The 23795-nt window shown below is 42.7% G+C and overlaps 1 protein-coding gene across 1 annotated transcript in view; it reads right to left on the reverse strand.

Moving 5' to 3' along the window:
• The window catches only part of PCYT1B (phosphate cytidylyltransferase 1B, choline), a 110363-nt gene extending 97000 nt beyond the window's left edge, over positions 1–13363 (reverse strand). The window contains exon 1 of the mRNA XM_078363401.1: positions 13045–13363. Within this exon, the coding sequence (XP_078219527.1) occupies positions 13045–13116 (72 nt within the window). The 5' untranslated portion in view covers positions 13117–13363. The remainder of the gene's footprint in view (positions 1–13044) is intronic.
• Positions 13364–23795: the final 10432 nt, after the last annotated feature.

The raw sequence follows: 23795 nt of genomic DNA on the forward strand, positions 1-23795 counted from the left end.
GAGGCAGGAGAACTGCTTGAACCTGGGAGGCAGAGGTTGCAGCGAGCCAAGATCCTGCCATTGCACTCTGGCCTGGGCAACAAGAGCAAAACACCATCTCAAAAAAATGACACTAAGGGTACCTGAGGGTAGCTTTATGCAGTCAATGGTCTTTCACAGAAGCCCACCCTTGCTTTGAGAAGATATTGTCTTGAGTAAGCAAGTATGGTATAAGCACAACTTCAAAGAAAAATAATCCTTTATTTCTGCAAAATGGTCTGGATAACCTCACTCCACCATTCAATTGCAGGAACTCAACAGGAGCAAAACCATTAGCAGTGAACCATGGCAGTCTCTAGCACATATGGTACTACCATTGCTCAAAACACTTTTGGAATAAGTCTTTGGTCATCATTTGAAAGTGTGAAGATAACAATACTCATATGAATATATAAGTTCTACTATCCTTTAAAAAAAAAAGAGGTAGAAATCATCAAAAGGACTTAGGAGACTCCTAACAGACAAAGATGAAGAGTTTAAGCATCAGTAAGGATAAGAACTGCAATTGATTGAATCCTATCTAATGTTTTTAAATGCATGAGTTCATAATACTATCAAAAGAAACCCCCAAGCCTCATTTGCCTGCATTGAAGGATCCTAGAGAAAAACACATTATTTTGAAAACTGGGGAATAATCAAGCCTTTATTTAACCTTTCCTATACAAACTGTCCCTCTGGGTCAGCAAACAAGAGAAGTATCTTGTCTTAGAATGAGTAATGAGGAAGGTAAGATGGTAATGAATTATCTCCACTTTATAACCCCTAAGGAAAGATTGGGTTTAGGCACTTGGCATCAACTACTGCTAACAGTACAGAAAGACAGGCACTACCAAACATTATGTACTCCTCATAGAAGTACACGTGCTACTTATGAAACAGTCTGCCAAGTAAATAGAACCTGGCTTTGATCATACCTCTTGATCTGAGGCCAATTTACAGGAAATACAGAAGGCATAAAGGTGTATGTTAACACCACAGGGATGCAATCAGCAAAATCTAGATTGTGGAAAACCCTATACAACAAACCTAGTTTCTTCAGCCAAAAAATTGCAAGAAGACTATAGACTAAATGATATCTAAAAGACATATCAATTATTTGTAATATGTACACTGTATTATTAGAATCCTAATTCAAAACACTGTAAAAATGACATTTATAAAACAATTAGAAATTTGAGCAATTTCTGGATGCTATGAAGGAATTTTTGTTAATTTAGGTGTAATAATGATATTGTGGCTGCTTCAGGTGGCTTATGCCTGTAATACTTGCACTTAAGGAGGCCGGGGCCAGAGAATCTCGTGAGCTCAGGAGTTTGAGAACACCTGGGCAACATGGTGAGACCCCATCTCTACTAGAAATAAAAAAGCAAAACTAGCTGGGTGTGGTGGCATGTGCTTGTAGTCCTAGTTACTTGGTAGGCTGAAATGGAAGGATTGCTTGAACCCAAGAGGTTGAGGCTGCAGTAAGCCGGGATTGTGCCACTGCACTCCAGCCTGGGCAACAGAGTGAGACTGTCTCAAAAACAAAACAAAACAAAACAAAACAGCTATTGTGTTTTCAAAACTGTACTTTAGAAATATATACTGAAATATTTGGGGCCGGGTGTGGCAGCTCATACCTGTAATCCCAGCACTTTGGGAGGCTGAGGCGGGTGGATCACCTGAGGTCAGGAGTTCAACACCAGCCTGAGCAACGTGGAGAAACCCCATCTCTACTAAAAATATAAAATTAACTGGACATGGTGGTGCATGTCTGTAATCCCAGCTACTTGGGAGGCTGAGGCAGGAGAATCTCTTGAAACTGGGAGGTGTAGGTTGCAATGAGCCAAGATCGAGCCATTGTACTCCAGCCTCGGCAACAAGAGTGAAAATCCATCTCAGAAGAAAAGAAAGAAGGAAAGAAGAAAAGAAAGAAGAAAGAAAGAGAAAGAAGGAAGGAGGCCGGGCGCGGTGGCTCAAGCCTATAATCCCAGCACTTTGCGAGGCCAAGGCAGGTGGATCACAAGGTCAAGAGATCGAGACTATCCTGGTCAACATGGTGAAACCCAGCTAATTTTGTAAAAATACAAAAAATTAGCTGGGCATGGTGGCACGTGCCTGTAATCCCAGCTACTCGGGAGGCTGAGGTAGGAGAATTGCCTGAACCCAGGAGGCGGAGGTTGCAGTGAGCCGAGATCGCGCCATTGCACTCCAGCCTGGGTAACAAGAGCGAAACTCCATCTCAAAAAAAAAGAGAGAAAGAAGGAAGGAAGGACGGACAGAAAGACTGAAATATTTGCAGATGAAATACGTTGTTTGAATATGGGGAGTGGATAGAGCTCTAAATCAGTGGTTCTCAACTGGGTACAATTTTGCCACAGGGTACATATAGCAATGTCTGGAGACAGTTTTGTTTGTCACATATTGGGATTGGGGGTGCTCTAGACATCTAGTGGGTGAAGGCCATAAATGCTGCTAAACATCCTACAACACACAGGACAATCGTCCACTGTTAGAAAATGGCTCTGCCCCGCACCCTGATGACCTTGAATGTGTCCATAGAGGCAAAGACTTGAAGTGCAACTCCTCTGAGTGTTGGAGAATGCCTTGTGATCCTCCCGGAACAGGAGAGGATGGGAGGCCTGTGAGGAGTTGCTTCAAGGCCATCTCACAATCACCTCCTTATCTCCCCTGAGAAACTGTCATGAAGCAGTTTCTAATAGCCTCTTTGTTTTGGTTGGGATATGCGGCTTCCTGCCCTGCCCCTCTCAGTACAGTTACGGAACAGAAAAATACTTAGTTGCAATCTACAGTGGGCTCCTCAGCAATGGGTGTCAGAAGTTATCTGGCCCCTTTTCTTTCAATGTCCTTCTTTTTGGTCTGTGGGACAAGCACAGTAGAAAGCTGGCACCATTGGCTACTGTTTCTTTTGCTATGTAAGGAATAAACTGTCTTAATCTAAAAGTGATTAGTTACACTTTTACCAGTCAAGTCATTCTGACCTTGCCTTGTTTTGTGTGTGCTTGACACCCACAGCAAACAATTTTCTAGCCCAAAATGTTAATTATGCTGAAGTTAAGAAGGTCTAGATGAAGCAAGATTGGTCATGAGTTGATCACTGTTGAAGCAGGTGGCGAGTACATGAACAGTACAAATGGTAATGTACTTGAATAGAACAAATGGTAATGAACTATTAATATCTCGTCTAATTCTGTGTATGATTGAAACTCTCCCTAATAAAAATTATATTTTAAAAAGGATAAAACTGGTAACTTTGCTTTTTTAGATGTATGACATTCTAAGTACATACACTGAGGCAATATGCACAAATGCACACACTGTGCTGTCAGATTTCTAGCTCCACCACTAAATTACAAGCTGTGTGTTCTTGAGCAAGTGCTTGACCTCTTTAAGCCTCAGTTTCTTCCACAATAAAATAAAATTACTAATGCCCCCTTGGGGGTTCGTGGGGATTAAATATAAGTCAAGTGTTTGGCTGAATGCCTTAAATAAATACCTTTATTAGGCCATGTTCCTTTGCTCTTTTTGCCTGCTACTTTTCAATACAGAAATGCAAAGAGCCCTCTTGTTATCTGGACAAGTAATTTTGATCTAGTCGATTTCTTTTCAAATAACTCCCTGGAAAATATAGCTAGATGGCCCTGATCTGAAAGGTTTTACTCTGAGTCTTTTAAACAGCAAACTGGCCAGGTGCAGTGGCTCACGCCTGTAATCCCAGCACTTTGGCAGGCCAAGGTGGGAGATCACTTGAGGTCAGGAGTTCCAGACCAGCCCGCCCAACATGGTGACACCCCGTGTCTACTGAAAATACAAAAACGAGATAAGCGTGGTGGCAGGCACCTGTGATCCCAGCTACTCAGGAGGCTGAGGCAGGAGAATGACTTGAACCCAGGAGGCGGAGGTTGCAGTGAGCCAAGATCACTCCACTGCACTTCATCCTGGGTGACAGAGCGAGATTCCATCTCAAAAAAAAACAAAAACAAACAAACAAAAAAACCCCAGCAAACCCTGGAGAGCTCCAGGGGATGGGGAATGAGAAGGAATTTATGTGGTGAATTCAGAAGTTCTCGATTACTGAATGGGGGTGACTTTGTCCCACAGGAGACATTTAATAGTGTCTGGGGACATTTTTGGTTGTCATGACTTGGCGAAGGGGAGTACTGCTGGTATCTAGTGGTTGGAGACCCGGGATGCTGTTAAACGTCCTATGTCCTATGCACTGAACAACCCTTATAACAAAGAATTATCTGGCCCAAAATATCAGTCGTACCAAGGTTGAGAAACCCTGAGCTAATGTAACCAACATTCTTGATGAAGCATTTCCTGGGTAATTAACTTTGCCTTTCTTTGTTCTTCTCACCCAACGCATACAGGTTATTAGAGGCATGCTCAGGAGAAATTCAAAATGTGATTACTCTAGCTCTGTGGCCCTAATTTGTTATTCATTTCTTTATGAGAAAAAAAAATCCAAGTAGTGTTCTGATTTTATTGCCTTCAAGTTTCAAATACCGAACTGAAAGCATGCACTGATTACCTTCTTAATTAATAGACTGTGAAAGCAGGGCATCACTTTATTAACTCGTGGAAAGGATGTACCATCTCCTGACAGCTCTGTAGTCTGTTCCCAACTATTATGCCAATGGGGGAGGACTGAGATGGAGGGGATTCAGACACTCCTCCACAAACAGATTATATTTCTCTTGTTAAAATAGCCCATCCCTGGCCAGGTGCAGTGCCTCACGCCTGTAATCCCAGCACTTTGGGAGGCCAAAGCAGGCAGATCGCTTGAGGTCAGGAGTTCAAGACCAGCCTGGCCAACATGGTGAAACCCCATCTCCGCTAAACATACAAAAATTAGCTGGGTGTGGAGGCACACGCCTGTGGTCCCAACTACTCGGGAGGGTGAGGCAGGATAATCACTTGAACCTGGGAGGAGGAGGTTGCAGTGAGCCAAGATTGCACTACTGTACTCCAGCCTGGGCGTCAGAGCAAGACTCTGTCTCAAAAAAAAAAAAAAAATTACAAATTACTATTGAATTAGGTGAGGGCAAGACAACTATACAAGCTAGGGGACAAAATTGCCTAGGATTCCAGACTCAAAGTGTTTTCACTCAATTTCAAATAAACTAAAAATGGAAATAATAGGCAATGCATATGTGTGTGCCTAATGAAAAAAGACAACACAGAGCTCCAATCAGTGGCCCAATTAAAGGTTTGACAAATTAATATATTTAATTTAAATTCAAATAAAATGTTTAGTGCGTGCATTTATCATGTTTTAAGTGAGTCCCCATTATACCCATTTTATTTTTCTTTTCTTTTTTTTTTTTTTTTTGAGATGAAGTCTTGCTCTGTCACCCAGGCTGGAGAGCAGTAGCATGATCTCGGCTCACTGCACAATTTCTGCCTCCCAGGTTCAAGCGATTCTCCTGCCTCAGCCTCCCAAGTAGCTGGGATTACTGGCTAATTTTCGTATTTTTAGTGGAGACGGGGTTTCGCTATGTTGACCAGGCTGGTCTCAAACTCCTGACCGCAGGTGATCAGCCCGCCTCGGCCTCCCAAAGTGCTGGGATTACAGGCGTGAGTCACCGTGCCCGGCCCCATTTTATTTTCCAATTAACTGACCAACTGGTCCCCATTGTAGAGGGTAAGAAGATTTCTACTGTACTTCCTGGTGATTATAACTCTCTCCTACCTTGTATAATGAAGAAAGCCCTGCAAAGCTTTTTTATTAATTCTCCTCTTTTTTTTTCTTGAATTCTTTGTGTGAGACTTAAGAAAGTCCTTCATTTGCCACCCTAAGGAAAGATGTAATAACCACATGGAAAAAAATTTATGAGGCAGATATGTGCACAAGTCTTACCTATCTCTCTTGGAGGCTGGCCCAGCTCCTGCCCACCTCTGAGAAAGCTGAGGAGTTGTATAAGGTTGAGTCTGCCATCTGTGGTATCTCTAGGTGGGTCTCACCTGGCCTTCAGACATCAGAAACCTCTCACATCCCTAGGAGTCTGGCAGTGTTGAGGTGGAGAGCCTTGTGAACAGTGATTACAACATCTGTGTTGCTGGTGTTCATGATAATGTTAATCAATTTAGAGGCTGGAGTCAAGTTGGAGTTGGTCCATCCAACATTGATCCATGCCTCAAAAACTGGGTTGCAACCCACTCATTCTCCTGGACAGCCTAGAGATGACCTTACGTGGACAAACTCAGGAGTCTCTCTGGGTAAGGAGGATATAGAATAAACAGTGATTTAAATTCCTTTCATTCATTCAACAAACATTTACTAAGCATGTTGGAAGTCATGCATCCAAGATGAATGTGATCATCTCCACTGTCAAAGGATATATAGAACAGGAAGATATATGTAGGACAAACTCTTAAAGATTGATCTTTTTGGTAAAGCTAATAGTACCAGTAAAACTTCTTGTCATGTTAGTCTTTGGTTTCAAAAGAAATTATCATTAAGTGATCCTGCATTTTATTTATGACAAATTAATGGAACTAAGAAAAAACAGATTTGAAACAGATATTATTTTTATTTCTCCTGGGTCATATTTACCAATTTTTAAATTTTCTCCCTCCACGTGTGTGTGTGTGTGTGTGTGTGTGTGTGTGAGAGAGAGAGAGAGAGAGAGAGAGAGAGAGAGAGAGAGAGAGAGAGAGAAATTTTGTAGTTCATGGAAAGACAAAGAAAACTTTAAAATGTTCTAATACCTGGGGCAGGGTCGACATTAAAAGTATATTTTACTTGTTGAGGCCTCATTCTGAGAACGGGACAAAATTAATTTTATGCCAGTTGTACCATTTTCTTTACCCCGTAGTATTTGAGAACTGGCTCTAAGTCCTTGAGAATAAAGGGCAAAAATAAGACAGACAAATAAGATTTGTTTTCTCCCCATAGTTCTCAGCACTGGGAAGACTGGGGAAACCCCAGATTTCACAAGAGACACAAGTCTAGCCTCTCACTCCACATCTGCTTGCATGGTAATCGGGCCATTTCAGGGGGCCAGGGAGGAGTTAGAGAAGACATGGTCACCAAGGCTTGCCTTAGAGGACCACAGTGTGGGGATCTAGGTTCTACCAGGGAGAGGCTAGTGCACTCACATTGCTTATCGATGTTTTGGCTAAGATCAAGTGGAGAACCAGATTCAGAATTAGCCCCTCCTCCACCTGTCAATGTTCAGCATGAGAACTATCAGCAGAGCAGCCTATGGTAGTGATTATACATCCACTAATTGAGTTACGAAGACTCTTGAATCAGCCAACCCTATAGTTTCTGAAGGAGACAAAACTGTGTTGAGTTAACTTGAAGGCTGTACACACATATGCCTGTAGTATTAGGGCTCATGTAGAGGAATTACGGGGAGATAGATAAGAGGAAAGAAGGCCTACTGATGTTTGGAACAAAACGTAAAAATAAGGCTGATGCAGTGGCTCATGCCAGTAATCCCAACACTGGGAGGCTGACGCGGACAGGTCACTTGAGGTCAGGAGTTCAAGACCAGCTTTGCCAACATGGTGAAACTCTGTCTGTAGTAACAGTACAAAAATTAGCCGAGCGTGGTGGTGGGTGCCTGTAATCCCAGCTACTCAGGAGGCTGAAGCAGGAGAATCACTTGAATCTGGGAGGCAGAGTTTCCAGCGAGCAGAGATCGCGTCACAGAACTCTAGCCTGGCAGCAGAGCAAGACTCCGTCTCAAAAAAAAAAAAAGGTAAAAATATAATATAATCTCTCCTTTCCCTTTAAGTGGCTTTGGAAAAATGTTCAGATACCTAAGCTTCATAAATCTGGAGAGTTTTCAGTTCAATTCCCTCCAAATAAGGACTAAATATTTAATGTACATTTACATTGTTTCTATTCATTTTTCTTTTCTTATTATGGCTAAAAATTTTCCTTACAGAAGACAAGGAAGGGACAAACCATATCTTTTGATGCTCACTGCTAAATTGAGGAATTGGGTTTTGCTAAAAAGGCATTAATATTTAAACCACCTCAGCTAAGGATACTACAGAAGCGCGAGTACCATTCTTCCCTAACAACTCAACATTCCTTCTTCTATCCTATTTATTACCTAGAACCAGCGCGGGACCTGGAACATGTGTGCCACATATCTGAGGACTGATAGAGCTAACTGATGACTGGTGCCCGGGAAGGCAGCATGTTTGCTACTCTGCTCTCACTTCTGAAGGAGCTGGAAGATTTAGTTTCCAAAGCCTCCAGCGAGCTCACACTCCCCCTCCCCCCATCTGAATGCCTGGGAATCATCTCTTTCTCACAAACAGGAAGCCCTTATCTCACCATGAAGACTTGGCAGCAAAGACTGGTAAAGAGAAAAAAAAAACTGGAAGTCAGTTTTCCATTTGATACATGTGTTCCCTGTAGAAAATCGGAGTCCACCTCAATGAATGGTATCTTGAAAAACTGTCCCTGTCAGTCAAGCAACAGATATTTATTGAACCCTTACTGTATACCAGGCCCTATCCAGGGCCCACAGGAGTACCTCTTCCAGGGAATCACACAATATAGTGGAAGAAGTGAGGGCTTTGGAATTAGATCTTCAAACAGTCAAAGTTTCAGGTGAAAGTATTTTATGCTACCATTTTATGTTGTGATCCAAAGGCAGGGAGGAAGGTAAACCAGTAGTATAAAATAATTTTGCATAGAATTTTGAAATAGCAGAAGGGTTGCTTGAAATAACTAGGCTAGCCATATTATTTCCTACAAGGGCACCTTAGGGGATCCCTGTTTTAATGAATAAATAAAAATGATGTGTAATTATCATATCAATTGCTTGCATCTAAGTGAGTGCTTCTGGAGTTATTTGATGGTGCTTAAAAATCTTTGGTCTCTGAAGTGCATTTAACCATCTTCTTAACTCTTATCTATATTATTAATTTGCAGATCAAAGTTAACTTGGTGCTATGCAAATGAGGGGACTTCAAATGAATGAGATTTTACTGTAAAATTTAAAATCCATATTACTTGTAACAGAACTGCAATATATTCTGAGTACTTGTCTGAACATATCTAAAAGAGACATTATGGTTTAAAGCAGGGTTATTCAATATAATTTTCTGCAATGATGGACTATTTTATATCTGTGTTGTCCAGATAGAATAGCCACGAGCCACATGTAACTACTGAGCAGTTAAAATGTGGCTTGGCTCATGCCTATAATCCCAGCACTTTGGGAGGCCAAGGCAGGCGGATCATGTGAGGTCAGGAAGTTCAAGACCAACCTGGCCAACATGGTGAAACCCAATCTCTACTAAAAATACAAAAATTAGCTGCGTGTAGTGGTGGGCGCCTGCAATCCCAGCTTCTTGGGAGACTGAAGCAAGAGAATTGCTTGAACCCAGGAGTCAAGACTATGCCATTGCTCTCCAGCAGGTTACAGAGCGAGACTCTCTCAAAAAAAAAAAAAAAAAATGTGGCTAGTGTGACTGAGACCTGAGTTTTAAATTTTAATTAATTAATTTTAAAGTAATTAAAATTCAAATTTAAACAGCTGTATGTGGTTAGTGGCTACCTTATTCAACGTGTTAGTTTAAAGAAAAAGTAAAATTGGATGCTGGGAACCCAAATTCCAACTGCATGCTTGCTACCTTGGACAATTAACCTCTGTGAACTTCAATTTTCTCACTTGAAAATGGGACTATAGGCTAGGGCTCAGTGCCGCACACCTGTAATCTCGTGCACTGTGGGGTTTAGGTGGAAGGATCATTTGGGGCCAGGAGTTCAAGACCAGCCTGAGAAACACACTACAAAATAGTTAAAAATTAGCCAGGCATGGTGCAGTCCTAGCTCCTTGGGAGGCTGAGGCAGGAGGATCACTTGAGCCCAGGAGTTTGAGGTTACAGTGACCTATGATTGTACCACTGCACTCCAGCCTGGGCAACAGAGTAAGACCTTGTCTCTTTAAAAAAAGAAGAAGGAGGAGGAGGAAGAAGAAGAGGAGGAGGAGAAGAAGGAGAAGGAGAAAATGGGAATTTAAATAATATCTACATCACAGTATTGGCGGTAAAAAGAATTGAGGTAATGTTTGGGCATTCTCTTATTTCCAAATAAGTACCAACCAAGTACCAAAATTAAATATGTGGAAAATAAATACACAACTCTCTTATTTAAAGGTAGTTTCTGACCGGGCGTGGTGGCTCCTGCCTGCAATCTCAGTACTTTTGGAGGTCAAGGTGGATGGATCACCTGAGGTCAGGAGTTCGAGGCCAGCCTGGCCAACATGTTGCAACGCCATCTCTATTAAAAATACAAAAAATTGGCCAGGCATTGTGGCGGGCACCTGTAATCCCAGCTACTCAGAAGGCTGAGGCATGCGAATCGCTTGAACCCGGGAGGTGGAGGTTGCCGTGAGCCGAGATTATGCCATTGCACTTCAGCCTGGGTAACAACAGTGAAACTTTGTCTCAAAATTAATTAAGTAATTAATTAATTAAAGGTAGTTTCCATTCCCAGAGAGCTATAAAAGATTATTCAGTTCATGATTATGTTAACCTTTCAGATTCAATATATAGCTGCAATGCTTGTAACTATTGGCTGTTAAGTAGCACCATCAGCAGTAACCAGAAATGGTCGTGTGTCAGCCTGGGGGTCCCAATGTATGGTACACAAAGGGCTGGTGGTCAGAAGGTTTAATTTACAGAAGTGGAGCCTGCCTATGTGAGAAAAGTACACTGAGAACTGAAAAGCGTGAGAAAAATGTTAATGTAATCCATTTTAATTAATAATGTAATCCATTTTAATTGCCCGAGGAGGTTAAATAAGCCTATTCAATATAATAGAGAAATCAAGGCACAAATTAGCAGGATAGGCAAGTGGTCAGGAGCTTGAGTCCTTTTGTTGAATGTAATTACATAAAATAAGGCATGGAAAATACTTAGCTTAGGGCATGTCACCCTAAAATGTCAACTATTATAATGTTGATAAGTGATACATTTGGGAGAGCATGAAATTAGAGGCCTTTACTTATTTTCGATTTGCAAAAGGTGTCGGAATACAGTGATATTTGCACAGATTTAATTCTACATGACTGGAACCTAGAAGAATCATCTCAACTTTCTTTTTTTTTTTTTTTGATACGAAGTTTCCCTCTTGTTTACCCAGGCTGGAGTGCAATGGCGCGATCTTGGCTCACCGCAACCTCCGCCTCCTGGGTTCAGGCAATTCTCCTGCCTCAGCCTCCTGAGTAGCTGGGATTACAGGCGCGCACCACCATGCCCAGCTAATTTTTTGTATTTTTAGTCGAGACGGGGTTTCACCATGTTGACCAGTATGGTCTGGATCTCTTGACCTTGTGATCCAGCCGCCTCAGCCTCCCAAAGTGCTGGGATTACAGGTGTGAGCCACCACTCCCGGCCAACTTTCTATATTTACCAGTCCAGAACTGAATCTACTTGGGTTTTTTGTTTTTTTATTTGTTTGTTTGTTTGTTTGAGACAGAGTCTCACTCTGTCACCCAGGCTGGAGTGCAGTGGTGCAATCTGGGCTCACTGCAACCTCTGCCTCCTGGGTTCAAGCAATTCTCTTTCCTCAGCCTTCCAAATAGCTAGGATTACAGGCGCCCACCACCATGCCTGGCTAACTTTTTTTTTTGTATTTTTAGTAGAGAGGGGGTTTCACCATGTTGGCCAAGCTGGTTTTGAACCCCAACCTCGAGTGATCCGCCCACCTCAGCCTCTCAAAGTGCTGAGATTACAGGCATGAGCCACTGCGCCCAGCCCAAATCTAGTTGTTTCGGTGCCACTTCAGATCTAATTTTGAAATGAGGCATGAATGAATGAACGTATGAATGCCTCCTGATTCCCCAATTAACTCAATACAATGAACTGGTAAAACTCATGAGTCTTCAATATACAGCACAAATTTCTCCAAATTTAAGATAACGTAGAGGTGACTGGGGAAGGGACCAACTGGGCGAAATGATCGATCAGTCATGTAGCTCAAGTGTCTGCTGGATATGAATCTAGACTACTTTCTGAGGCATATGGCAATTAAACCAGCTACCCATATCCATTCCAAGGGGCATGGGAAGGTTTTGAAGGGATGCTGGGACAGGAGCAAGCAGGGCCAGTGTCCATTCTCAGGGTAATGCAGTGAAACCAGCTTCATCATTAAGCAGAGAAATTCCCTCTGCCTCGTTCTTGGGAAGCTGCCTCTGGCCCTCAATCTCTTCTTCACATCATCTGAGGTCCTTTTTAGCACTTTGTCCCCCTGCCTAAAGCTTCTCCATCTAGAACTCATTCGGTTTAACAAGGCTCCCCTTGAAACATGTTCCCTGAGCACCCCCTCCCCAAGAGAGAAGACCATATAAAGTGGTCTCATTTGTGTGACCATTGCATAACGTTGAACTCAGAAGTAGATATTCACTTGAGGTCAGGAGTTCGAGACCAGCCTGCCAACATGGTGAATCCCCTACTCTACTAAAAATCCAAAAATTTGCTGGGTGTGGTGGTGCACACCTGTAGCCCCAGCTACTTGGGAGGCTGAGGCAGGAGAATTACTTGAGCCCGGGAGGCAGAGGTTGCAGTGAGCTGCGATCACGCCACTGCACTCTAGCCTGGGCAACAGTGAGACTCTGTCTCAAAAAAAGAAAAAGAAAAGGAATGGCTGTTCTAATCAGGATTTTATGACGTTACTACTAGGAGAATTTCTCTTTTCATAGGATAATGAACATTTTGCAAAAACGTTTCTGCAATACCCTCAGGCTCCCCCAGCATATTAATCTGACCTTTTTTTTTAGTAAGCAAATTTGTTCTTGTCTTCTAAGTTTATCCAGGGAGCTGACATACTCTGCAAGGGGATAAAGAAATGTTACTCACAATTTGGTTTTTTTTTAAATCACCTTAAGATGTAGAAGATAATATTTTCATTTTTAGTGTGATTACTAACTAGCACAGATTCATTATACTCGCAGATACATAGGGCTTTACTTTTTGAACTGAATTTGATATTCGATAAGGCAAAAATCAGTAAGAAAGCATCCACATTACCTTGCGCCACAGTTGCAGAGCGCGATTGTCCCTGGAGTCTTCTTCCATGGTGCACTCCTGATGGCCTACCATGCCTGCTCCTGATCTTTTCTCCAGAGGCCTCCTCCCTTTTGAGTTCTTTTGAGTCACAGGATGAAATTTTTGTTCCTCACTTGACCAAAAAGGTCAAGCAGGCTCTCTGTGCCCAGCACTTAAAGATAAGCTCAGAGGAGCTCGGAATGTCCCAGTTATTGAATAAGGAGAGATCTGAGTTGCTGGGCACGCTTGCTTTATTTACCACAAGCCTCCTCTTGTCCCCTCTGGGCTGTGGTTCATTGACAATTGCTGTGCTCTGAACTAGCGCTATGATGGCCTGTTTTGCGGCAACAGGCAGGTTGTGGCGAAAGCTGCAGCCGTGAAAAAGGCTATTGTTTAATCTACCCCTTCCCTCGCTGGAGCTATGGCAACAAATTCCGTTGGTGAATTAACTATGTCATTGTGCGCTGGCTCAACTGATTATGCTCCTGGAATGACAAACATTTTCTCTCTCTTTTTTCAAGACAAACAGTGACTGAGACCTTGAAGTGTTAATATACAACTCAGCACTTTCCTTAAATAGTAGAATAAAGATGGAGAAAATAAATCTCTCAAACATACTTTAATTGATCCTAATAAACATTTTATGCCTTCCAAGGAACTATTCTCAGCACCATTGATAGTGAATTTGTGCATCTTAACTATGTGGAGTCTTCAGAATTTGGGTTAAGGTAATTCTCTCTCAGATAACTCAGTGTTAAAAGAACTCTTTAAATACGCATGTGCTCTGGCCTTTCTGAGAACAAGATTCTTTTTAAATCTGGCTGCACCAAAGGGCTATGGGAACTTTGGCTGCAGACTGTGACCTCAGTTTAGAAGGAAGGCAGCTGGTCCACCTAAACTCATCCTTGCCCAGTAAAGATATCCTTTGTCCCATCCTAGCAGGAAAACTCTTAGTAACTTTCTCCTCTATTTCAAGCTCCAGGACAGTGAAACGTGCTCTGATTGGTTGAGGATGCTTTTCAGACTTCCCCCCGACTCCCACCCCTATTCATTCATCCTATACCTTCTCCATCTGGGTATCCTGCCAATTGCTGGGGGAGCTCTGCCGGTGGCCATGCTGTGAGTTTCCTAGCATGGTAGTGCGTTGTGTGCTAACTTGCTAAGCTGGAATCACATTTCCCAGGATCCCCTTTCCTGAAGGTTTTGGGTTAGAGTTGGCCAAAGAAAGAATTTGCACAAGATATGCGAGGTAGGAATGAAGAAGGAGCGGTTACTTTCCAAAGGTTGTTGTGGTTAGATATGGTGACAAACAGAGGTAGAGGTGACAGTGGATCCCACTTGTCCTCACTCTCCCTCAATCTGTGTCCAGATCTTCTTTCTGACTGCTGATGCTGTTGATCAACAGGAGCCCCAGGGCCACCACCAGACACTTGGCTGCAGGCCCATATAGGTAGGAACAGCTTCCCAGAGGCTTCCCCAACCAGCTTCCCCTTCCAGTTGTGCAGCTGGATGTGCTGGGCTTCTCAGCCTTGTTGGCGGGTGGCTACTCCCACCTTCCAGTTCCTGCCTGGACCTCCAGTGGGGTCAGGACTAATTCCTATGATAAATTGCTTCCTCTACAGCTCATCACAGTTCTGCTTCCCTGACTGAACTCGGACTAACAACACTTATTTTTTCCAAACAATACACGGACTGTTAGCAGAGCGTCCTCAGCAAGGAGAGAGGTTAGAGGGCCATAGGGAGAAAACCCCATGGAATTTGAGTCGGAAAGTATCTGAGGAGCCCAAGGAAACAGATGTTATATTTATATTGGATCGCTCCCTACAGTTGCTGATAGCCGTCACCCTGCAAAGCCTCTCTTCAGATCCAAACGGTTAGCTCTTCCTTCTTCTTCCCTCTCGTGGCTTCCCCTCATTGTCATTCTGTTTGTTTGTTTGTTTGGAGGTGGAGTTTTACTCTGTCACCCAGGCTAGAGTGCAGTATTGTGATCTCGGCTCACTGCAACCTCTACCTCCCAAGTTCAAGCAATTCTCCTGCCTTAGCCTCCCGAGTAGCTGGGACTACAGGCACCAGCCACCACACCCAGCTAATTTTTGTATTTTTAGTACAGACAGGGTTTCACCATGTTGGCCAGGCTGGTCTCAAACTCCTGACCTCAGGTGATCCACCTGCATCGGCCTCCCAAAGTGCTGAGATTACAGGTGTGAGCCACCGAGCCCAGCTGTCCTCATCCTCATTCTTATCCTGCACAGATGATTCCCCCAAAAAGTCTGGCATTGGCCATCAGAGGTAAGCCACACTGCAGAGGTAGGTTCCAGGTAGTGAACTAAAACAGAAACAAAACAAAACACAACAACAAAACAAAACCATACCCAAGTCCTGGGCACATTATTTCCTCCGGAGTAATTCACTGGATCTGTTGAAATGATGGCCTAACTTGATGCAGCATAGACAGGTCGACTCAAATAGAAAGTTTCTCTGAAACTAACTGAAGCCTGGTTCAGCTGTCAGGAAAATTCATCCACCTCTATTTGCACTTCTCAGTAATGGAAAAATCACTCGTGTCATTAAGGCCATATGGTTTACAAGAGAGACATATTTTAAAATTGCTTCTTGCTGTCATCTCTTAGAATAACAGTGCATTTTATATTTCCAAGCTTCTTGTCTCACATCCCAAAGAAGAATCACTGCCAGTCTAGTTCCTCAGTTAATTCCTGCTTAGAGCAGGTAATTATTTGTCATGAGCACAAGAAAGGTGAGAGGGTAAGGTTTGATTAATTATGATTGTAAAATGAAGAGAATGAGCACAGAACCACCAATATCGCTACATACTCTACTCTCATTACAGACCTAGTTGGGTCAGTAAATTAAGCCATTAACCCTTGGATTATGCAGGTGTCTGTTATCCAAACACTTATTGGTGGCTTTCTGGGGTCTTCTCTACTTTTGAGAGAGTGGAGGTTATTATCTTAAGTGAAATAAGCCAGGCAAGAAAAGACAAATGTTGTACGTTCTCACCTATCTATGGGAGCTAAAAAGTTTCATCACATAGAGGTGGAGAGTGGAGAGACAGATAACAGAGACTGGAAAGAGTGAGTGGTGGGAGACGGAGGATAAAGAGAAGTGAGTTAAAGGGCAGAAACATACAGTTAAATTGAAGGATAAACTCTGTTTGATAGCAGAGTAGGGTGACTGTAGCTAACAAAAGTGTATTGTACTCAGGTGATGGGTACACTAAACACCCTGACTTGATCAATATGCCTTATATACATGTGGCAAAATTCCATATGTACCCCATATATTTCTACAAACAAAAATAATATTAGAAGGGAAAAAAGAAAAAAAAATCTGTATTTTACTCTCTTCTACCACAAGGGGTGCTCCAGAGCTCTGAGAATTGCCCAGGTCCATACAGTCAGAAATGGGTTGGCAGCAGTTCTCAGCATTGTGGGAGGCCGAAGCGGGCGGATCACGAGGTCAAGAGATTGAGACCACACTGAGTAACGTGGTGAAACCCCGTCTCTACTAAAAATACAAAAATTGGCTGGCTGTGGTGGCGCGTGCCTATAATCCCAGTTACACGGTAGGCTGAGGCAGGAGAATCACTTGAACCAGGGAGTCGGAGGTTGCAGTGAGAAGAGATCTTTCCACTGCACTCCAGCCTGGGCGATAGAGTGAAAATCTGTCTAAAAAGAAAGAAAAGAAAAAGGTACTCTCTCTGGCCTGAAGCACCCCTATGTGGTGCGCCCTATGTAATCTCCCAGTCTGCCGGGAGCCTTTGCAGCCCGTGACCCTCAGGGAAAAGGGAGTTGTTGAGGCAGCAAACTGTGTCAGCCCCATCACAGGAAATACACACCTGAATTTGGGGGACAAGTATCTTCTCTGGCCAGGGGGTATTCTGTGCCAGGAGGGTTGGTCAACTAGGCCTCAGCTCCAGAGCTGGTGAACCATCCTCTGTTCCTACTAATTCCCCAGCAGCATTTTGTTTGCCTTTCCAGTACCTCACTTGAGGTAGGGGATGCCCTGAATCATGGCCATGGGCCCCATTTTAAGAGTCCTGCTTTGTCTCTCCTCCTCTGAGGAGTCCATGGGTCAAGGAGACAGGGCACTCATATGGAGATCCCCATCCTCCTTCTAGAATACTCTAGAGTTCTCTGCCCAAATTCCTGAGCCTGCTTCCAGGGCCTCTTTGGCCTCTTCCTCAGGGCCACCTTTCCAGGAGTAACCTCACTGCAGAGTTGCACATCTCTAGGCACAACGGATGGTCAAGCAAGGGATTATACCAGGAGGATGTGGACAGAACCTGGATGTCTAGGCTGGGCCCACCCTGTGGTGGGGAAGAGAAGGGGATTTGCTCCCCACCACCTTTCCTGCAAGGAACGCCAAGCCACTTGACCTCCTAGGTCATTAACAAGATATATTTGTCAAGTTATGAAGATGTATATACATATATATGTACAGTCTGTTAGCAAGATTTCAAACTTTTAAATGTTTAGACCTATGATACATGGGCCTCCATTTATACTCTTGCTCCAACCCCACAAATGTTAGAGGCAAACCCAGCTAGGGGTATTTGAAATCACTGTGGAAATGAATGACTTAGCATTTTCTGGTGATTTTAATTATACGGTTAATTACAGGTAGTTTGTCATTAAAAATCTGATGATCTCTGAATATATGAACAATACGATTTTGTGCATCGAAGTAGCTGAGGGCTAGATTCTGGACTGAGGTGAAATAATTTGCTCTACCCCTGGAATACTTCTGGGTACAGAGTAATTGCTTTAAAAATTATTGTGGGCCAGGTGTGGTGGCTCACACCTGTAATCCCAGCACTTTGGGAGGTCAAGGCAGGCAGATCACCTGAGCACAGGAGTTCAAGACCAGCCTGGCCAACATGGTGAAACTCTGTCTCTACTAAAAATATAAAAATTAGCCAGACATGGTGGTGTGTGCCTATAATCCAAGCTACTCGGGAGGCTGAGGCAGGAGAATCGCTTGAACCCAGGAGGCAGAGGTTGCAGTGAGCCTAGATCATGCCACTGCACTCCAGCCTGGGTGACAGAGCAAGACTTTATCTCAAAAATAAAATAAAATAAAATAAAAATTATTGTTAAGTGAATAAATGAATCCTGGAGGCATTTTGTAACTACTTCTCATCATTTGCTGTGTGTGTGCTGATTAACTGGGCTGCAGAAACTCCTCTCTGACTGATGATGTTATCCAAGACTGCTTTGGGGATATTAGCCCTGAGATGAAATAAAGGAACAGATAAGGAGATGGTAGGCTCCACAGGCGTGGAGGAAAGTGACTACTGATGACTCTCTGCCCTTTTGCTTTTTCTGCTCTCTTAAAATTAACTACCAACAGTTCTGAAGAAGGAATGCGAAGTATGGACTTTGCATTTCCAAAGTATGGACTGGAATCATAGTCCATCCACATGATGCCAAGACATCCAAGTTCAAAAGCAGAATGTAGATATTTTTGCATATTACTGTTTCCATTGGATTTATCAAACACCTAATGTGTGTCAAGCCTGAAGCCAGGTGAAAACTGGCCAACATGGTGAAACCTCATCTCTACTAAAAATACAAAAAAATTAGCCAGGCATGGTAGCCTGTAATCCCAGCTACATGGGAAGGTGAGGCAGGAGAATCGCTGGAACCTGGGAAGTGGAGGCTGCAGTGAGCTGAGATTGTACCACTGCACTCCAGCCCGGGCAATAAGAGTAAAACTCTGTCTCAAAAAAAAAAAAAAAAAAAAGTCTACTCTCCAGAAGGAAGGACCATCAGAGAGCAAGACGTTGTCAAAAGAAAATACTGAAACATTATTCTGTTTGAGGGAGGGGAATTTCAGCCCTCTCTAGTCTTCCTGTCTCACCTAAGGAAAAATAAAAATAGCCATAGTCAACAGGGTGCAACATGTTGAGAAAATACATCGGAAGTGCTGTAGTCAGGGAAAGGAACAGTAGGATACCATCAAAAGGTGTAATGTAGGCATAATTGGAATACCAGTAGAAGAAAGAGAAAACGGCAGAAAAAATATTTGGAGTAATGATATGGCCATGAACTTTCCAAATAATATATCATTAAGACGATGGACACAAAACTATAGATCCAGGAAGCTCAGAGAACACCAAGGAGGATAAATACCAAAACCAAACCAAAACGAAAAACAGGAATATCATATTCCAACTGCAGAAAATCCAGGACAAAGTGAAAATCTTGAAGGAAGCCAGAGGGTGAAGAAAAACTTTACTTATGGAAGAATAAGGATAAGAATTCTAGTAGACTTCTCATCAGAAACTAGGCAAGCAAGAGGAGAGTGGAGTGAAATCTGTAAAGTGTTGAAAGGAAAAAACCTGCCAACCTAGAATTCTGTAACAGGGGAAATTATCCTTCCAGAGAAAAAGAGGAAGATGTGATTGCAAGCAATTTGTGGAATTTAAAAACTGTAACAGATTCTTTTTTAATTGTTTAAAATAAAAGCAACAAGAGAATTGAAAATCTGAAAGCGATTCTTGGCAATGATCAGGAATGTTCTTGACTTCACTTACTGTGATTTTGATGATGTATAAAGCCCAGAGAACAAAAAATGTGTTGAAAAATATGTAGACTGATCTTTGTTTTATTTCCCGTTATTGTGGATATGTAATAAATCTTTTTATGTTTTTCAAGTTTAATTGTGGGTAATTCGTTATTTTGATTTTTATCATCTTTTGTGGAATTTTGAAATAATACAAAAAAGTTATGCCAGCTATGAAAGTTTTTCATTATTTCTAATGCTATTTAGATCCTGTCCATCTATTTAATATCAAAAGACCGAATCCTGTTTAATGACTGCTAAATTTATCAGTGTTTTAGGTAATTACCGTTTTTGAGTGATTAATCTCCTGTAGAAAATGAAATACTGTTTACAATACAGTCACTTTTTTCTTTTAAAATGCTGATTTGAAATAACTTCTCATTATATGTATGGTCTTAAAAAACAAAGTGGCTAGAGCACAAAAAATAGTGAAAATGGAATAAAGACTTCTCAGGCAAACAAAAACTGAGAGAATTCATTGCCAGCAGACTTCTTCAAATGTTTAAAGAATTTCTTTAGGTAGAATGAAAATTATATAAATCAGAAATTAAGATCTACATAAAGGAGCATGTTGGCAGGGCCTGGTGGCTCACTCCTATAATCCCGGTACTTTGGGAGCCCAAGGCATGTAGATCACGAGGTCAGGAGATCGAGATCATCCTGGCCAACATGGTGAAATCCCTTCCCTACTAAAATACAATTAGCTGGGTGTGGTGGTGCGTGCCTGTAGTCCCAGTTACTCAGGAAGCTGAGGCAGAGGAATCGCTTGAACCTGGGAGGTGGAGGTTGCAGTGAGCCGAGATCATGCTTCTGCACTCCAGCCTGGTGACAGAGCAAGACTCCGTCACACACACACACACACACACACACACACACACACACACACACAAAAGAAGCACGTCAGAGAAGGAATAAATCAAAGTCAAATAAAAATAAAATCTTCTATTTTTCTTATTCTTAATTGACCTAAAAGATAACTGTTTAAAGCAAAATAGTAAAATTGTGTTGGTTGATTATAGCATATGGATAAATGAAATGAAAGACAGTAATGTTACAAGGGATAGGAGGGAGAAATTGAGAATACTCAGTTAAAAGCTACCTGCACTATGATGTTAATTTGGACGTGGACTCAGATTATTTTTTAAATATATATTGTAAACTACAGGGCAACCACTAAAAATGTTTTTTGTTTGTTTGTTTTGACACAGAATCTTGCTCTGTTGCCAGGCTGGAGTGCAGTGGGGCGATCTAGGCTCCGCAACCTCTGCCTCCTAGGTTTAAATGATTCTCCTGCCTCAGCCTCCTGAGTAGCTGAGACTACAGGCATGCACCACCATGCCCAGCTAATTTTTATATTTTTAGTAGAGATGGGGTTTCACCATGTTGGCCAAGATGGTCTCAATCTCTTAACCTTGTGATCCATCCCCCTCAGCGTCCCAAAGTGCTGGGATTACAGGCGTGAGTCACAGCACCCAGCCTAAAAAAATGTGTTTTAAAAGGAGGCATATACAATATGCCAAGATAGGAGATAAAATGGAGTCATATAAACTGCTCCATTAAAACCAGAGAAGTGGGAAAAGAGAGGAAAAAAGAAATAGAACCGGGCTGGGCACAGTGGCTCAGACCTGTAATCCCAGCACTTTGGGAGGTCAAGGAGGGTGGATCACCTGAGATCAGGAGTTCGAGACCAGCCTGGCCATCATGGTGAAAACCCATCTCTACTAAAAATAAAATATTAGCTGGGCATGGTGAGACATGCCTATAATCCCAGCCACTTGGGACGCTGAGGGAGAAGAATCGCTTGAACCCGGGAGGCAAAGGTGGCAGTGAACCAAGATCGCACCACTGCACTCCAGCCTGGGCAGCTGAGCGAGACTCCATCTCAAAGAAAAAAAAAAAACATTTAAACGTTAGCCAGGCATAGTGGTACATGCCTGTAGTCCCAGCTACTCGGGAGGCTGTGGTAGGAGAATTGTTTGAGCCCAGGAGTTTGAGGCTGCAGTGAGTTATGATTGTACTGCTGCACTTCAGCTTGGGCAATAGAGTAACAAAGAGGCAGACTCCATCCATCTCCTAAAAATAAATAAATAAATAAATAAATAAATAAATAAGGCAGACGATTATAAAACAAACTCTCAATGTGCCTGAACTACTAATGGCTAATTGAGCAAGTTTGTCTTAGTGGTAGGAATTATTCAATAAGTAGTTAAGGACTAAGGAAAATAAAATATGTTATCTTTATTTACTCTTGAAGGAACAAGGAGGGCAATATGATGAAGCAACAAGTGATGACTGCTTGAACTAAAATAATTTTCTGGCCAGGTGCAGTGACTCACACCTGTAATCCCAACTCTTTGCGTATTAACCTCCTTGAGGCCAGGAGTTCGAGACCAACCTGGGCAACAAAAGTGAGGCCCCACATCTCTATGAAAAATTTAAAAATTAGACAGGCATGATGGCACACACCTGTGGATCTAGCCAATCGGGACGCTGAGGTGGGAGGAACATTTGAGCCCAGGAGGTTGAGGCTGCACTCCAGTCTGGGTGATGGAGTGAGCGCTGTCTCCAAAACAACAACAAAAATTCATTCCCTAAATCCAAACCACATTGATACTGTCAGACTGTGATTTCTATTGATAATGGACCTTTAATGACAGGAGTGATATCTTTTGCATTATTATTATTATTATTATTAATTGAGACAAAGTTTCACTCTGTGGCCAGGCTGGAGTGCAGTGGCGTGATCTCGGCTCGCTGCAACTTATGCCTCCTGGATTCAAGTGATTCTTGTGCCTCAGCCTCCCAAGTAGCTGGGATTACAGGCATGAGCCACCATACCCAGCTAATTTTTGTATTTTGCATTTTTTTTTAATTTTTATATTTTTAGTAGAGATGGGGTCTCACCATGTTGGCCAGGATGGTCTCGATCTCTTGACTTCACGATCTGTCCACCTTGGCCTCCCAAAGTTCTAGGATTACAAGCGTGAGTCACTGCACCGGCTTTATCATTATTTTCTGAAATGGAGTCTCACTCTGTTGCCCAGGCTGGAGTACAGTGATGAAATCTCAGCTCACTGCATCTTCCACCTCCTGGGTTCAAGTGATTTTTCTTCCTCACCCTCCTAAGTAGCTGGGATTACAGGTGCGAACCACCATGCTCAGCTAATTTTTGTATTTTGAGTAGAGATGGGGGTTTCACCATGTTGGCCAGGCTGGTCTTGAACTCCTGACCTAAGATGATCCACCCGCCTTGGCCTCCCAAAATGCTGGGATTACAGGTGTGAGCTCCCTTGCCTAGCCCAGAGATGTATTTTTGAAGATCAATCCTCATAAGGAGATTTCCAGATTAGGAAAGGTGTGTCTGTGACATCAGGGTCTGGGAATGCCAAGTGCTGGCTGGTTCCAGGGCAAGTTTCTTTGGGTTACCCTCCTCGGTCCCAGGGTCCAAGGTCCTGTCTTCAGTGTTGTGGGTATTGACTGGACTTCCTTAGGACACGCAGAGACGGTGTCTTGAGTTTTAGGAGAGTTGCATGTCTTCTCTTATTACCCAGAGTCTTTTTGGGATGCTGAGAGCACATGGAGGCCCTCTCACTGCTGACCTCTTTTCAGCTAGCAGACAATCCTCTCCACAGCTACATATAAACAACACAACCTTGTTGGGCTCAGAATCTTTGGATGGCCACAAAGCTGATCTTCAGACCCACAGACAATCAGGCTCCAAGGCTAGATGCATGCTAACAAACGCACACGGATATTGAAACCAGAGTGCTACTTTACTGCTTTGCCATGGGAAATATATCTGGCTGGTACGCCAGAATGAAAACCAGTTGGCTGGTTTCTCCCAATATAGGGGAAAAAATCTAGTTCATAGAAGAAAGATTTCTTGACTCATAGAAAATCATTTCAAGGGAAGTTGTTTTTGTTCATCATCTTATTCTAGGGTCTTGAATAGTGCCAGAAAACAGTAGGCACTCAAAAAACATTTGTTAAATGATGAATTTTTATGAAAGTTTTCATGTCGTCTTAACTGTTACTGCAATTGAGATGAGATACTCATTCAGGCCAGGGGCGGTGGCTCTCGCCTGTAATCCCAGCACTTTGGGACGCCAAGGCAGGTGGATCACCTGAGGTCAGGAGTTCGAGACCAG

The sequence above is a fragment of the Callithrix jacchus genome, chromosome X (genome assembly GCF_049354715.1).
Source record: "Callithrix jacchus isolate 240 chromosome X, calJac240_pri, whole genome shotgun sequence".
Classification (NCBI taxonomy): domain Eukaryota; kingdom Metazoa; phylum Chordata; class Mammalia; order Primates; family Cebidae; genus Callithrix; species Callithrix jacchus.